The sequence below is a fragment of the Sminthopsis crassicaudata genome, chromosome 4 (genome assembly GCF_048593235.1).
Source record: "Sminthopsis crassicaudata isolate SCR6 chromosome 4, ASM4859323v1, whole genome shotgun sequence".
NCBI lineage: Eukaryota > Metazoa > Chordata > Mammalia > Dasyuromorphia > Dasyuridae > Sminthopsis > Sminthopsis crassicaudata.
Window position 1 is genome coordinate 286,903,778 of NC_133620.1, and position 15,759 is coordinate 286,919,536.

The 15,759-nt window shown below is 37.5% G+C and overlaps 1 protein-coding gene across 9 annotated transcripts in view; it reads left to right on the forward strand.

Annotated features, from left to right (window-relative positions):
- The window catches only part of SLC26A8 (solute carrier family 26 member 8), a 159,441-nt gene that overhangs the window by 130,450 nt on the left and 13,232 nt on the right, over positions 1 to 15,759 (forward strand). For 5 of the 9 annotated variants that reach the window (XM_074311139.1, XM_074311137.1, XM_074311138.1 and 2 more), the window contains one exon: positions 14,595 to 14,675. The exons of the other annotated variants lie outside the window; for them this stretch is intronic. In XM_074311139.1, coding sequence (XP_074167240.1) covers positions 14,595 to 14,675 — 81 coding nt within the window. The remainder of the gene's footprint in view (positions 1 to 14,594; positions 14,676 to 15,759) is intronic. 9 annotated transcript variants of the gene reach the window in all.

Sequence of the window (15,759 nt, forward strand, 5' to 3'; positions counted from 1 at the left end):
GCAGGCTCTGAAAACTGATTTAAGGGAAAAACTCTCCCACCAGTTTAAAATAGCCAAGTTCCATTTACTTACAAATTAGTACATCAGGTTAAAAAAATTTTAAATCACGAGCAAATTTTCAAATAACCAATTTCCAAATTCCTTAACGTTATTCTTACAACTTAACAGGGCTTTTAAATCAGCAAAACAGACTAGGGGCTTTTCCCAGGACCCCTGCCCCTGGATAGAATGTTTCACCTTGAACATTCTTCCCTCCCAGAATCCAAACGGAGTTTCTCTAAGCTTCCAAGCCCATTTAGTGCATCTCTCTGCCTTCCCAGAGAATGCCTAGATATTGCATGATTTAAGACCAATGCATTCTGAGCCACTCTGAGAGAATTACTACTCTGACTGAATCCCAACTGCCAGCAATTCAGCCTGCTATTTCTCTAAGCCTGCAACACAGAGGCTGACCTCTTATCTCTTACCAACTTGCTAACTTTTAACACAGGACAAAAACAATACAAAGCACAAACACACATACACAGACACAAGTAGAGCTCTTATTTTCACCTTTTACATTTCTTTTTATACCTAGCTACCGTCCTGACAAATTCTTTTGATTGCATCTATCCCATTTTTCCAACTTGGTCTCAAACCAAATTGTCAGCGAAGACCAATTGTCTTGCTGCGTGGTCACTCCAGAGAGAATCATCTTAGGAAATCCTACCCTTGGGGTCAGAGAAGCAGTCCAAACAAAGCAGTTTTTAGGAGGGCTAATCCCTTGGGTCTCCCTTGACCCGGCCAATAGGCCCCCAGATTTCTAAGCTCACCTGGAGAAACATATTTGCTTAGACCACCATTGGCTTGTCAGGACTCTATTTCTCCTTTTCATCTTCAATTCTGCTTTTCACTGAATATCTCTGCCTCAGATCTTTTGTCAGAGAGGGAGAGAGGCTACACACTCAGAGCCAGAGAACATGGAAAAAAACTATCCGTGGACGCGCCTATCCCCATTCAGGATGTGCAGCCATCTCCCCCAAAAACTCATCCTGGACAAGCCCCCAAACTGTGAGGGATAGAAAATACTATCCAAAAATGACCACTCAGAGATCACTCATAGAAAAGCAGAATTATTTATTAGAATCTCAAGAAGCGGACCCCATCCTGGTCTGTGAGCCAGATTCACAGCAGGAGAGAGACACTCCCTTGAAAATGCTCATGACTTTTATACATTTCAAAGAACCTCCAAAATCTCACCCTCCATAGGTTGTGATTGGTCATATTTGGTCAGTGGAATGTAGCTGGCAATGTGATTTATAGCTTCTTCGGTCACGTATAGGTTAATCCCTATTTGGGAAAAGGAATGCAGCCTAGGCCTTCATGTGACTGGGGCCTATAGGCCTGATTTTACATTAGCTAGCAGTCTCTGATCAATATGTGTTTAATCTGTAAGTTCTTCACCATACCTTACTCCACACATAACCAATTCCACTGATCAACTACTCTATTTCTTAGCTACTATCAAATGATTTTGATGACCACCACTTTATAATACAGTTTTATATCTGGTACAGCTGGACACCTTCCTTTGCATTTTTAAAATTAATTCCTTTGAAATTCTTGACCTTTTGTTCTTCCAGATGAAATTTGTTATTTCTTCGGGGTCTACAAAGTAATTTCTTTTCTTTTTTCTTTCTTTCTTTTTTTTTTTGCTGAGGCAATTGGAGTTAAGTGACTTGCCCAAGGTCACACAGGTAGGAAGTGTTAAGTGTCTGAGGTCAGATTTGAACTCAGGTCCTCCTGACTTCAGGGCTGGTGCTCTATCCTCTGCACCACCTAGCTGCCCCTTTACAAAGTAATTCCATAGCAGTTTGATCCATATGGCACTGAGTAAGTAGATTAATTTAGGTAGAATTATTATATTATATATTATATTATCATATTATGTTAGCTCAGCCTATCCATGAGCACTTGATGTCCTTCCACTTGTTTACATATAACTTTATTTGTGTGAAAAGTGTTTCATAATTGTATTCATATAGTTCTTGGCTTTGTCTTGACAAGTAGGCTCCCAAATATTTTATATTATCTACATTTATTTTAAATGGGATTTCTCTATCTCTTGCTGCTGGACTTTATTGGTAATATATAGAAATGTTGATTATTTATGTGGGATTTATTTTACTAACTTTACTAAAGTTGTTAATTGTTTCTAGTAGTTTTTTAGAACCTTCTCTAAGATTCTCTAATTATACCATAATATCACCTGCAAAGAGTGATAATTTGGTTTCTTCATAATCTATTCTAATTCCTTTAATTTTTTTTATTTTATTGCTAAAGCTAACATTTCTAGTACAAAATTGACTTATAGCAGTGATGATAATGAATACCCCTGATCTTATTAGGAATACTTCTAGTTTATTCCCATTATAAATAATGCTTGTTTATGATTATAGTTAGATGCTACTTGTCATTTTAAGGAAATTTTCATTTATTGCTATGCTTTCTAATATTTTTAATAGGAATGGGTGTTCTATTTTGTCAAATGTTTTTTTCTGTATCAATTGAGATAATCACATAATATCTGTTAGTTTGGTTATTGATGTGGTCATTTATGCTTATAATTTTCCTGATAGTGAACCAGGATTCACTGTCATTCTTGGTATAAATCCTACTTGGTCATAGAGAATTATCCTGCAGATTAGTTGTTTGTAATCTCTTTGCTAATATTTTATTTAAGATTTTTGCATCGCTAAGTGAAATGAGCAGAACCAGGAGATCATTATACACTTCAACAACAATACTGTATGAGGATGTATTCTGATGGAAGTGGAAATCTTTGACAAAGAGAAGAACTAATTCAGATCCAATTGATAAATGATGGACAGAATCAGCTATACCCAGAAAAGGAACACTGGGAAATGAGTGTAAACTGTTTGCATTTTTGTTTTTTTCCTAGGTTATTTTTACCTTCTGAATCCAATTTTCTCTGTGCAACAAAAGAATTGTTCAGTTCTACACACATATATTATATCTAGGATATACTATAACATATTTAACATGTATAAGACTGCCATCTAGGGGAGGAGGTGAAGGGAGGGAAGGTAAAAGTCAGAACAAAAGTGAGTGCAAGGGATAATGTTGTAAAAAATTACCCAGGCATATGTTCTGTCAATAAAAAGTTATATTAAAAAAATTTAATTTAAAAAAAAAGATTTTTTGCATCAATATTCATTAAGGAAATCGGTCTATAATTTTATTTTTCTGAATTGTGGCCCTTCCTTATTTAGATGTCAGCATCATATCAGTGTTATTGGTAAGAATCCTTCTTCCCCTATTTTTCGGAATAGTTTATATAGTATTAGAATTAATTGTTCTTTAAATGTTTTATAGAATTCACTTGTAAATCCAGCTGGCTCTTTAATTTTTTGTCTTAAGAAGATCATTAATTGCTTGTTTCTAAATGGGTCTATTTAAGTAATTTATTTCCTCATTTTTTAATCTGGGCAATCTTATAATACATTTCATTTAAATTATCAGGTTTATTGGTGTACAATTATGCAAAATAGCTATTAATTATGATAAGGTTTGAGTGGTCTACATTCCTGGTGGTCTAGAGGTTAGCAGCTATAAGAGAATTATTAAGAATCCCCATTAAATCGGCCACAGGTTTTAGGAGTGAAAGAATTCACTCATTCCTGAATATTAGTTGCAAAACAAAAGTTTATTGGTAGATAGAAATCAGTTTAACAAGAGACTGACTTCTATAATGGCAGATCTATGGAAAATGTTGCACTATGGAGTATTGCACTAAGAATGTAATTTTCAGTGGACAGAAAGTCCTGGCAGCTGAGTGAGCTACCAAGGTCCATCTGCAAAGACTTTAGTTGATGGAAGCTTATTATATTACTGGGGGTTGGGAAGCCCGAGCAGATCAGAACCAGTGGGAGCTGGGTGGCCCAAGCAAGTCAGAATGAGGGCTGGGACAAGCCCAGATCTCCTATTAGAATTCAAAGGGATGCTTTTTTTGTTGTTGTTGTCTATACATTTTCTTTTTTTCTTTTTCTTTTTTTTTTTTTATTATAACTTTTTATTGACAGAACATATGCCTAGGTAATTTTTTATAACATTGTCCCTTGCACTCACTTCTGTTCCGATTTTTCCCTTCCCTCCCTCCACCCCATCCCCTAGATGGCAGGCAGTCTTAAGCATGTTAAATATGTTATAGTATATCCTAGATACAATATATGTGTGCAAAACCGAACAGTTCTCTTGTTGCACAGGGAGAATTGGATTCAGAAGGTAAAAATAACCTGGGAGGAAAAACAAAGATGCAAACAGTTTACACACATTTCCCAGTGTTCCTTCTCTGGGTGTAGCTGATTCTGCCCATCACTGATCAATTGGAATTAGATTAGCTCTTCTCTATGTTGAAGATATCCACTTCCATCAGAATACATCCTCATATAGTATCATTGTTGAAGTGTATAATGATCTCCTAGTTCTGCTCGGTTCACTCAGCATCAGTTCATGTAAATCTCTGCAGGCCTCTCTGTATTCCTCCTGTTGGTCATTTCTTATAGAGCAATAATATTCCATAACATTCATATTCCATAATTTACCCAACCATTCTCCAATTGATGGGCATCTGTTCATTTTCCAGTTTCTAGCCATTACAAAAAGGGCAGCCACAAACATTTTGGCACATACAGGTCCCTTTCCCTTCTTTAGTATTTCTTTGGGATATAAGCCCAGTAATAGCGCTGCTGAATCAAAGGGTATGCACAGTTTGATAACTTTTGGGGCATAGTTCCAAATTGCTCTCCAGAATGGCCGGATTCTTTCACAACTCCACCAACAATGTATCAGTGTCCCAGTTTTCCCACATCCCCTCCAACATTCTTCATTACCTTTCCCTGTCATTCTAACCAATTTGACAGGTATGTAGTGGTATATCAGAGTTGTCTTAATTTGCATTTCTCTGATTAATAATGACTTGGAGCATCTTTTCATATTGCTAGAAATAGTTTCAATTTCTTCATCTGAAAATTGTCTGTTCATATCCTTTGACCATTTATCAATTGGAGAATGGCTTGATTTCTTATAAATCAGAGTCAATTCTTTGTATATTTTGGAGACGAGGCCTTTATCAGAACCTTTAACTGTAAAAATGTTCTCCGTTTGTTACTTCCCTTCTAATTTTGTTTGCATTAGTCTTGTTTGTACAAAGTCTTTTTAATTTAATATAATCAAAATGTTCTATTTTGTGATCAATAATGATCTCTAGTTCTCCTTTGGTCACAAATTCCTTCCTCCTTCACAAGTCTGAGAGGTAAACTCTCCTATGTTCCTCTAATTTATTTATGATCTCGTTCTTTATGCCTAAATCATGGACCCGTTTTGATCTTATCTTGGTATATGGTGTTAAGTGTGGGTCCATGCCTAATTTCTGCCATACTAATTTCCAGTAGTCCCAGCAGTTTTTGTCAGATAATGAATTCTTATCCCAAATGTTGGATCTTTGGTTTGTCAAACATTAGATTGCTGTAGTTATTGACTATTTTGTCCTGTGAACCTAACCTATTCCACTGATCAACTAGTCTATTTTTTAGCCAATACCAAATGGTTTTGGTGACTGCTGCTTTATAATATAGTTTTAATCAGGTACAGCTAGGGCACTTTCATTTGATTTTTTTTTTCACTAATTCCCAAAGGGATGCTTTTTGACCAGGATTTGTAATTGAATCAAAGGCTCTGGCATTCTGGAAAGACAACTTGTCTGGGGAGGATATGCCTCAGCCAGGAGGGGCTGGGAATCTGAAAGGAATCACAGATCAATAGGAAACATAGTTTCTTAAAGGGACCACAACCCACTTCATTCTCCCCACAAATAGTTAAAACTTATTCATTTAAAAGAAAAAGGACAAGATCTCAACATCATGTAGCTGCTTCAAGCTGACAAGGATCGTAGAAATTTTGGGAAGTCCAAGGCAGGAGGGAGTGTGAGAACTGAAGACAACAGCAGAGCATCTGGTTGTATGTCATGTGTCCCAATCAATCCCTGTGTGCAGGCTGGAGGGCAATTGAAAATTCACAGCTTATAGCCTAGAGAAAACAGATCTCAGGAACAGATTAAAAGTGGGGTGTTCTCCTAGGTTAAAATGAGGACATTTAGGAATGGGGCTGTTTTGCAGGAAAAGCATCAGGTCCAGTCTGTGGGCTGCATTAAGAATGCAGATGGCTCGTCTAACAATCAGAGAAAAGTAGGAGAAAATGCTAGGAGCAAAAAGTTAAAAAAAAATGCTCTGAATCCCTGGGGCTAATGGCTATCCCAGTGTTAATTTTTAAAGAGAGTTGGTTCCTCAATCTCACCATAAAAAATCACCAAGATGCTATAGGTAAAGATCCTGAGCCGGAGGGGTGGAAAAAGCCAGAGGGAGTGAAAAGAGCTGAGAGCCTCAAGTTTTAGTTCAGGTGAGAGAGTTAAAAACAAACAAACAAACAAACAAACAAACAAACAGCTGTTTGTAACAGCAGAGTGGGAGAAACATTGAGGGCTCAGAATGGCTCCTCTAGTTTTGGCCTTAGTTTATTGGCCTTGGACCCCTGCAAAAGTTGGGGGGTGGGTCTCAGGTTTCTCATTAGGCTAGGAGGGTCTTCAGCTTTGAAAGAGACACTCCCATAGCTGCTTCTACCTGAGGGCAGAAGTGTCCGTATCAGTCCCAGGATTTGAAAGAAAAAAAGCACTTTTAAGAATGCACTGAGATATTGATGGGTAGAGGGAGATTGGATCCCTTTCAGCTAATCTAATCAGTGTTCAAATTTTGAGGTTGAGATATTTTTTTCAAGTCCAGTGTATCTCTGCATTAAGAGACAGCCTAAAGATGAGTCCTTAGGGATCCCAAGCTTACAATTCCATAGCTTTTCCATTCTCTATAGGCATCCCCAATAGAGAGAAAGATATGACAAAAACCTTAATTTTTGACAATTCACAGGAGTTTTTGCCATAAGCGTCCTTATGGAAAGATTCTGCTGAAGCTCCAGACAGCATCTACCATGCCCAGGGTTCCAGGGTTTCAAGTTATCTCTCCCTGAAAGGGTGGGGTGGTGCTTACCGGGGAAAAAAACCTCGTGAACAGTCACCAAATGGGAAATCAGAAAGACTGAAATCTTTGACCTCTAGGGAAAAAAAGGCTTTGATGTTCTCCATTCAATAGCTCCTCTCCTGACTCTAGACAGTATCCAGGTTCTATAGACCCTTATCCTTCTCTAGAGGAGAGCAACAAAATGCTGCTTGAGTTGTAATGCCAAAGAAACTGAGGCAGAACTGTGGCACAACAGAGCAGGGGAGAATTTGTCAGGGACCAGCTATAGAGTAGAGAACAAGTCTAGAGAGAGACACCAAGGAATCCCCACAAGGAAATTCTGTAAGTTAGAGAAAAGGCAACAGGAAAGGCCTTTTTCCTTTAAAGGTGTTCATCAAATTGCAAATAGTTAAGGAGTTTTAAAATAGTTTCAGTTTCTCTAACTTCTCATTTCCTGCTGCAAGTCAGGGAATGAGAAGAGAAAAGAAAGAAAGATGATATCTTCACTCTCTTAACAATGTAATTAAATTTGTTTTGGGATTTATTCCCTAGACATCATTCTAAAGGTCTTTCTTGAAGCTGCAACGTGGCCAGGGATAGAGCTTAGAAAAGAAACCTCTTTAATTGTTGGCAGGGACATAGAATGCTAATTCAGGAAAATAGAGAATATGCTAAGAGCAAAAGTTGTTGGGACTGAGAAAATTAGGAGTTAGGATTTAAAAGTTCCCACCTGCAAAGTTGGGTAGGAGGGAGAGAGAAGGAGAGAGAGGGAGAAAAAGGGAGAGAGGGAGAGAGAAGGAGAAAGAGAGAGAGAGACAGAGACAGAGACAGAGAGAGAGAGAGACAGAGACAAAGAGAGACAGACAGAGACAGACAGGGACAGAGAGAGACAGAGAGAGAGAGAGGACATATAGCCTACTTTCCAGAGGTTATTCTCTCCACAAGCAGCTGAGGAAATGGCATTTTAAGCCTTGAGACTAGGAAAAAACCCAGAGCAGTTCGGAATCCCCTGTCTTTAAAAGGCTGTGACAGGAAGCACTGCTCTAAGGCAAGATAGAAATCATGGAAACCAAATCTTGTTTTAAAATGTATGGGATAAACATGCTTCCTGATAGGACTGGAAGCTGCGGCTCCTTTAAGAGCCAGGCAAAGTTTCTGGGAGGATTGTGGCCCACTTGTCCAGATTGCCGGTAAACTTCTGTTAATTTAAAGGTGGGGTGAAAAAACTTTTCCAGAGATTTGAGAAGATAAGATTGAGTCCCAATCTCCCTACTAAATATAATACCCCAATAAGGGGACAGAATAGGAGCATTTAAATGATAGGTTACCAAGCCATACCAGAGAGGTCTGAAAAAGGCCTTAAGTTCCTCTATGATCCCCACTCTATGGAAGAGGGGGAAGAAACACCAGAGGTGCCAAGTGAGGGTGGGGGAGAAAGAAATACTTACCCAGTACTTCCCGAATAGCGAGGGCTTTGATGTTGATTCCACATTGGAACTTGAGGGAGGGGGAGCTCATCTAAACCCCCAAATCTTGCTGGGAGAGCAAGACCTGAAGGAAATGGCCCCACCTCTGTGCAGGGAGTAGCAGCCAAGGGTAGAGATGTTTTCCAAGCTTGCAATTCAGTGACCATTCTCCTCATGGCTACAGCCTGATCACTAAAAAGACTCCAGTGTATTTAACAGTGGAGTGGGAGGACTCAAGCATGGCTTAAGTTTCTCCAGTTGTCTCCCCAAGATAGATCAAAGAGAATGCTAGCCTTGGACCCCCGAGAGGCCTGGGGTCCCCAAAATGGCCAAGTGTCTACTTGGTCTGGGGGAGGGGTATTAAAGAGACACTTCCTCTCGTGTCTCAGAGTTCCTGCCTAAGGGCAGGGCTTTCTGGTGAAAGAAAAAGGAATTTAAAAGTGCCTTGAGATTCAAAGAAACATCCTTCGTCTCTGGAGGGGCTAGACGGAGAGAATTTCCTCAAGCCAAGTATCTCTACTCAAAGAAGGATATTTAGAGGCAGAGGTATTTCTAGAATGTGGAAAGGTAAAAGTTTTTAATTTTCCCAAATTCTTGCAGCCTCTCTCACATCTCTAGAGACAGACAGTGAGACAAAAGGAGCCTTTTTGTCAATCCACAGCAATCCATATAGAATTGTGCACTAGTGTAGAACAACAACCCAAGCCTGGCCCCGGGTGGCTTGGGTGTCCATTATAACATAGGGAAAGAAAAAAAAGATCTTTTACCTTGTCCAGAGTTCTGGATTTCCTGGTCCCACTATTTCTAAAAATTGTCATTTTCTTGGATGAAATTATTGTTTCCAGAATTTGTTATTTCACTCACTCATTCTTTAAAATTTTGATTATTTAGTTTCCAGTTTTTTCTGTAGCCCTTTATTACACATAATTTTTATTGCATCATGATCGAAAAGAGATAGACTTACTATTTCTGCCTTTCTGCATTTGATTGTGAGGTTTTTATGTCCCAACACATATCATGTACCACCATGTACCACAGAGAAAAAGGTATAATTCCTTTCTAATCCTATTAAATTTTCTCCAAAGGTCTAAATTCTATTTATCTCTTAACTTCTTTCTTATTTATTTTGTCATTAGATTTATCCAGTTCTGAAAGAGGGAGATTTAGGTGCCTTGCTAGTATAGTTTAGTTGTCTATTTCTTCTTGCAGATTACTTAACTTCTCCTCTAAGAATTTGAATGTTATACCACTTGGTGGTATAGCACTTGGTACATATGTGTTTAGTACTGATATTTATTCAGCTTATTTATTTATAGTATCCTTTAGCAAGATGCAGTTTCTTTCCTTATCTCATTTAATTAGATCTAATTTTGCTTTTGTTTTATCTGAGATCAGAATTGCTATCCTGCTTTTCTTTACTTCAGTTGATGCATAATAGATTCTGCTCCAGTCTTTTACTTTTACTTTGCATGTATCTCTCTGCTTCAAATGTGTTTCTTATAAACAACATATTGTAGGATTCTGGCTTTTAACCATGTCTGCTATCCAATTCCATTTTATGGGAGAGTTCATCCCATTAACATTCACAATTATGATTGCTAACTCCATATTTCCCGCTATCCTATTTTTCTCAAGTTTTTTTCAAAACTATAGTTTTGTCTTTCTTTTTACCCTTTCCCTCCATACCAGAATATTACTTATGACGACTACCTCTCTCAATCTGTCCTTCCTTCTATTAGCCTCCTTTCTTTCTTTTTTTCCCTTTTCTCTCCTACTATCCCCTAAAGGTGAGATACATTTCTATACCAAACTATTTGCATGTGTTATTTTCTCTTTGAGCCAAATATAATGAGATTAATGTTCATACAAAGCTCATGCCATTCCCTTTTTCCCCTTTAATTTTCTCTCAGTATAATCCCTTTTCCATCCCAATTTCTTTTTCATATCATCACATTAAAGTCAAATTATAACTACACTCTTTAAGTATACCTTTTCTAACTGCCCTGAAAAAGATACAATTCTCAAGAGTTACACATATCTTCTTCTCACATAGGGATTGTAAATATTTTAACCTTTAAAAAACTTTTTTATTTCGGTCAGTATTTGGAGATAAGATCTTCTATTCATCTTCAGTCTTTTCATCAAAAATTATTGAAATTCACCTGTTTCATTGAATGTTCATCTTTTCCCTGAAAGATTATTCTTAATTTTGCTAGATAGTTGATTTGTGATTGTAGTCCAAGCTCCCTTTACCTTCTGGAATATCATATTCAAATCCTCCAATACTTTAATGTGGAAGTTGCTATGTCTTAAATAATCCTGATGTGATTCTTCAATATTTGAATTGTTTCTTTCTGGCTTCTTGCAGAATTTTCTCTTTGATCTGATAATTCTGGAATTTAGCTACAGTATTCCTGGATCTCTCTCCTGGATCTGGTTTCCAGGTCACTTGTTTTTCCAGTGAGGTATTTTACATTTTCTCTATTTTTAAAATTTTGTTTGAATCTTGAATTCTCATTGAATTGAATTTCATTTCTATTTGTTCAATTCTAATTTTTAGTGAATTATTTTCTTCAGTTAGCTCTTTTACCACCTTTTGCATTTGGCCAGTTGTACTTTTAAAGACATTATTTTATGCAGTGGATTTTTTTCTATTTCAATAGAATAGAAAATAGAATTTCAATTCTATTTTTCCCTTCTGAGGCTGGGGTTAAGTGACTTGCTCAGGGTCACACAGCTAGGAAGTGTTAAATGTCTGAGATTTGAACTCAGGTCCTCCTGAATTCAAGGCTGGTGCTCTATCCCTTGTGCCACCTAGCTATCCCCTCAATTCTATTTTTAAGGTGTTCTTTTCTTTGGTGTGGCTTTTTTCTCCATTTCATCAAATTTATATTTAATGAGTTATTTTCTTCAGTCAATTTCTGTGTTTCTTTTCCAAGATTTCCAAACTTTCATAACTTTCCTGATTTGCTCTCATTTTTCTTCCCCATTTTTCTTCTATTTCTTTTTTAAGATCCTTTTTAAACTCTTCCAAGAAAGCCTTTTGAACTGGAGGCCATTTCATGTCCCTCATTGAGGGTTCATCTGCAAGTATTTTGCCTTTGTTGTCCTCTTCTGGGTTTATGTTCTGATTTTCCCTGTTTCCATAGTAGCTCCCTTTGGTCAGAGCTTTTTTTTTTTTTTTTTTTTTTTTTGCTTCCTTTTTTTTTAAACCCAATTTTAAAGGTTGAGGTTTATTCTTAGGGTACAGGGGAGATTGCCCTGAATTTCCTCTTCAGGATGACAGGAGTTTGCCACCAACTGCACTAGGGCTAGTGCTGAAGGCTTTCCCACTATACTGAGTGACTTGGTCAAGTCCTGCCTGTTATGCTAGGGATCAGGGCTCACAATTTACTTTCCCTAGTTATGTTAGAGATCTCACAGCCGATTTGCTGATCTGGCTTTCTGAATCAGGACAGAGTAACCAATGCTGCCCTTATTTTGACTAACACTCTCCCTCTAGATTCCCCGGCAGACCCCCAGCATCAGACCTCCCCAACCTGCACTTCTGCTGGGCTGTGTTTCCCACTGCCTAATTGAGACAGACCTTTCCTAAAGTCTTTCCAAGATATCTTAAGCTGGAAAATTATTATACTGAACGTTTGTGAATTCTGTCACTCCAAAATCCATTCAGAGACTTGATCTAGTATTGATTCTGAGGGAAATTGTGGAGAGTTCAGGCAGTGTCTTGAATACTCTTTGCCATCTTGCTGCTGGAGGTTTTGGTGAAACTGTTTTTTCTCCTTCTAGTAGTTCCTAATCTCTTAAATCCCTTATCCATACTGTTTCCTTTACATTTTTCTTTCTTGTTCTGATCTAATATTTCTCCTACTTTCTTCTACTTGGTTTCAAAACCTTTTTATAAGATTCAATCCTTTTTTCTTAAAATAAATTCTACAGAGTAGTATCTTAGACTAAGTGCCTAACTCTTAACAATTAATTTCAAAACCTCCAGAATATGCTAAAATGTTTTTAGTAGTTCTGAAATTTTAATTATCTAATTTTATTTCTCTAAATCTAACTTGGCCAATGCTGGATCTACAGGAATACACGTTTAGACTTTTTTCCCTTTTAAAGTGGGAGTTAGGGATGTTAGCTCTCTTCATTACAAGACCATTAGAGGTGGCCTGAATTCTGGCTGCATTTAAAATCTTAAAGGTAACAGAATCTTATTCACAGCACAAACATGACATTCTCCAAATTCAAAGGCATAGACAGACAAAATGACAAAACAAATGCAATTAAAAATATTTAATTGATAGGCTTATTCTGATCCTTCAAGACGTACTGTGTAGAGGGTCATAGTCAGTAGGGAAATTCTGGGTGAGGTATAAGACCCTTCAGCCCAGAAGGAACCTGCTAACAAAGTCTGGTTCTCTCCCCATCCCCCCTAAGGGCTCTGGGCCTTCCTGAGAAGTCAGGGGGCAGTGACAATCTGTGTTGTGATTAAAGCAGAGGGATACCAGGTGGAAGAGTGATACCAGGTGGCAAATTACATACAATAGCAAGTTGTTTATGTGGTCCTATGGGCTCATTGTTGTTTTTTTTACATTGTAAAAAGGAGAAAGTCCTTGAAATAAATGGACTCCATTTTTCTACCATCCTCGGGAGTCCAGCCTTATCACTTCTCCATTAGGAAGATATTTTAATCACCCTGGTGTGGAGGCTCTAGAAAGCAATGGTAGGTTTTGTCACCCCAACTTGGGGGCTCTAGAAAGCAGGATATTTTAATCACTCTGGTGTGGGGTTCTAGAAAGAAATGGTATATTTTGTTACCCCAACTGGGGGGCTCTAGAAAGCAGGATTCAATATTTTAATCATCCCAACTTAGGGGCTCTAGAAAACAGAAAGTCAGACACTTACTTGAGCTCCCTCCTTCTGAAATTGTCTCAATGGCCTAAGGAAGCTCTCAAGGGGAAAATCACCTATCTGACTAGGAGATTCACAGTGAGAGGGGCACTTTGAGATCTGGGTTTTCATCTATAAGACAAAGTCATCCAAAGTCTTCAGGTTTCTTTCTCTCAATAGGCTAGAAAAAAAGGGCTAGCTACAAGCAATTCACAAGAATCACAAAAGGAAGTATCCTGAGAGAGAGCTAGACCTCTCCCCAGTTTCTTTCCCTTCTGCAAAATGAATTTAATTGCAAGATGGTATTATAATTTAGAGAGCCTTTCTCAGACTGTTTTTTCTGGTCCCTGGTATTTTTCTGGAACCAAACAATTTTGCAAAGGAAGATGAGGTATTTTTCCTTTGAGTTCCCTTTTACCAAATAATTCCCAGTATCTGAGATGACATCCTAAGGATAAGTCTTTAAGAAGGAAAATACCTTGCCCCAGATCTCATGACCCATCTCCTATCCTTCAGCATCCCAAAGAATGAAGGTGAATGGGATCAGGTAAAGATTTCTCAAAAAGTTGTAGTAGTCTGTAGTGTATCAGACCTTGGGCCTAAATTTCAGGAAGTCACATGATCCCTGTAGTTCTCTCTACACTTATATTGAAAATTTGGGGCTTCAGTTGGTAGGCTTACAAGATTGGAAATTGTAAAAGAGAGATAAGGAGTCAGAATATCTTTTAGGTTTTATTGCTCCACATTCCTTAGCTAAATAAGCAGTTTTGAGTAGGTCCTGGATTCTGATTCATCAGTTTTTTATTTTATTTTAGTTTTAGTTTTTCCTCAATCTCTTTCATTTGATTTTTTAAATCTTTTTTTTTTCTTTTTCTTTTGAGATAACAGCTAGATGGCACTGTGGATAGAACACCAACCCTGGAGTCAAGAAGATCTAAGTTAAAATATGACCTCAGATACTTAACACTTATTAGCTGTGACCTACTTAACCACAATTGCCTCTTTTTTGCATTCTTCTATTAATTCTTTTCGGGCAGGTTTGTTTTGTTTGTGGGAGAAATCTGGAGAGCTTGGAATTTTCTGACCTACTCCACTATCTTCCCCAAATCCTCTCCCCTCAGTGTTAATTTCTTATTTCAGATTTTAATTCCTGCTCTTTATATCTCCCTTATAGGATGATTCTCCACTCTATTGTCCCCCTATTCATATATATGACTCAGACTCAAGAAAAGAACTACAGGCAACACCTTCCAAGGTACCCTGCTAAAAGTGAAGCTGTGGCTTTGTTCATGTTGGTTCATAATATCCACAAAAAAACCCTCAGGGTCCAATCAATAGAAATCTGGTCTTAGAATAAGAAGGACCTGACTTATAATAATTAGTTGAATTGGAGTAAGTTACTTAACTTTCTACTGTCTCCCAGCAGCTCTCTTAAGATTGATCTTCATTGGTCCTTATCAGGAATTCCCTATCCCATGAATTCTCAGTTTGGGTCAAAAAAAAAAAAAAAGAAACAAAAAAGAAAAAAGTCCCAAGTATAAGGCATAAGGATTCTTATTAAGAAAACATAGATAAAATAGCTGAGAAATACAAAATTCCACTCTTGGCTGCAGCATATCCTAATAGAAACTAATTGCTACAGATTCAGAAAGAAAGTAACTGATTTTAAAATGTTCCAGTGCCAGGAATATGTTTTCTAACCTCAGACTAGCTCTTTCTGGACAATCATAAGACTTTTGGTCAAGCACAAACAGAATCTCTACCTGACAAATACTTCAGTGACTAAATACAAAAATGTCTTAGGCTCATTTCCTGCTCTCTGAATGGTGAATTCTGTAGAAAGCTTTCTTTGAGAACTGCCTTAGAATTCAGAACAGTATGTTCTGTAAGTAACCAATCCAATCTGGGACTAACTACCAACAAATTCATAAACTGAGGCAAGGTTTTCCTTTGATATCTAGAAGAGATCTCATCTAGTCCAACTGCCTCATTTTATAAATGAAAAAATTGAGGCCTTCATATAGCTAGTAAGCATCAAGAAGTCAGATGTGAAACCAGATTCTCTGACGCCAAGGATAGGGCTCTTTCTACTATACATGATTTCCACACAACAAAACAAATGTTTGACTTGGGGGGAAAAAGAAAAAAAGCAGCTTTTAATGGATGAGTTTGTTGATGGATTTACCAAGGCAGATAAATATAAATATTCTTTTTTAAAATAAATTTTTATAGATACTTCTGGTATCCTTTGCATATCCCTCCCAGAAAGCAGTTGGTAACAAATAATATTTTTTATTTTAATTTTGGTGAGTACACACCTCTCTCAGACTGGCTAAGAT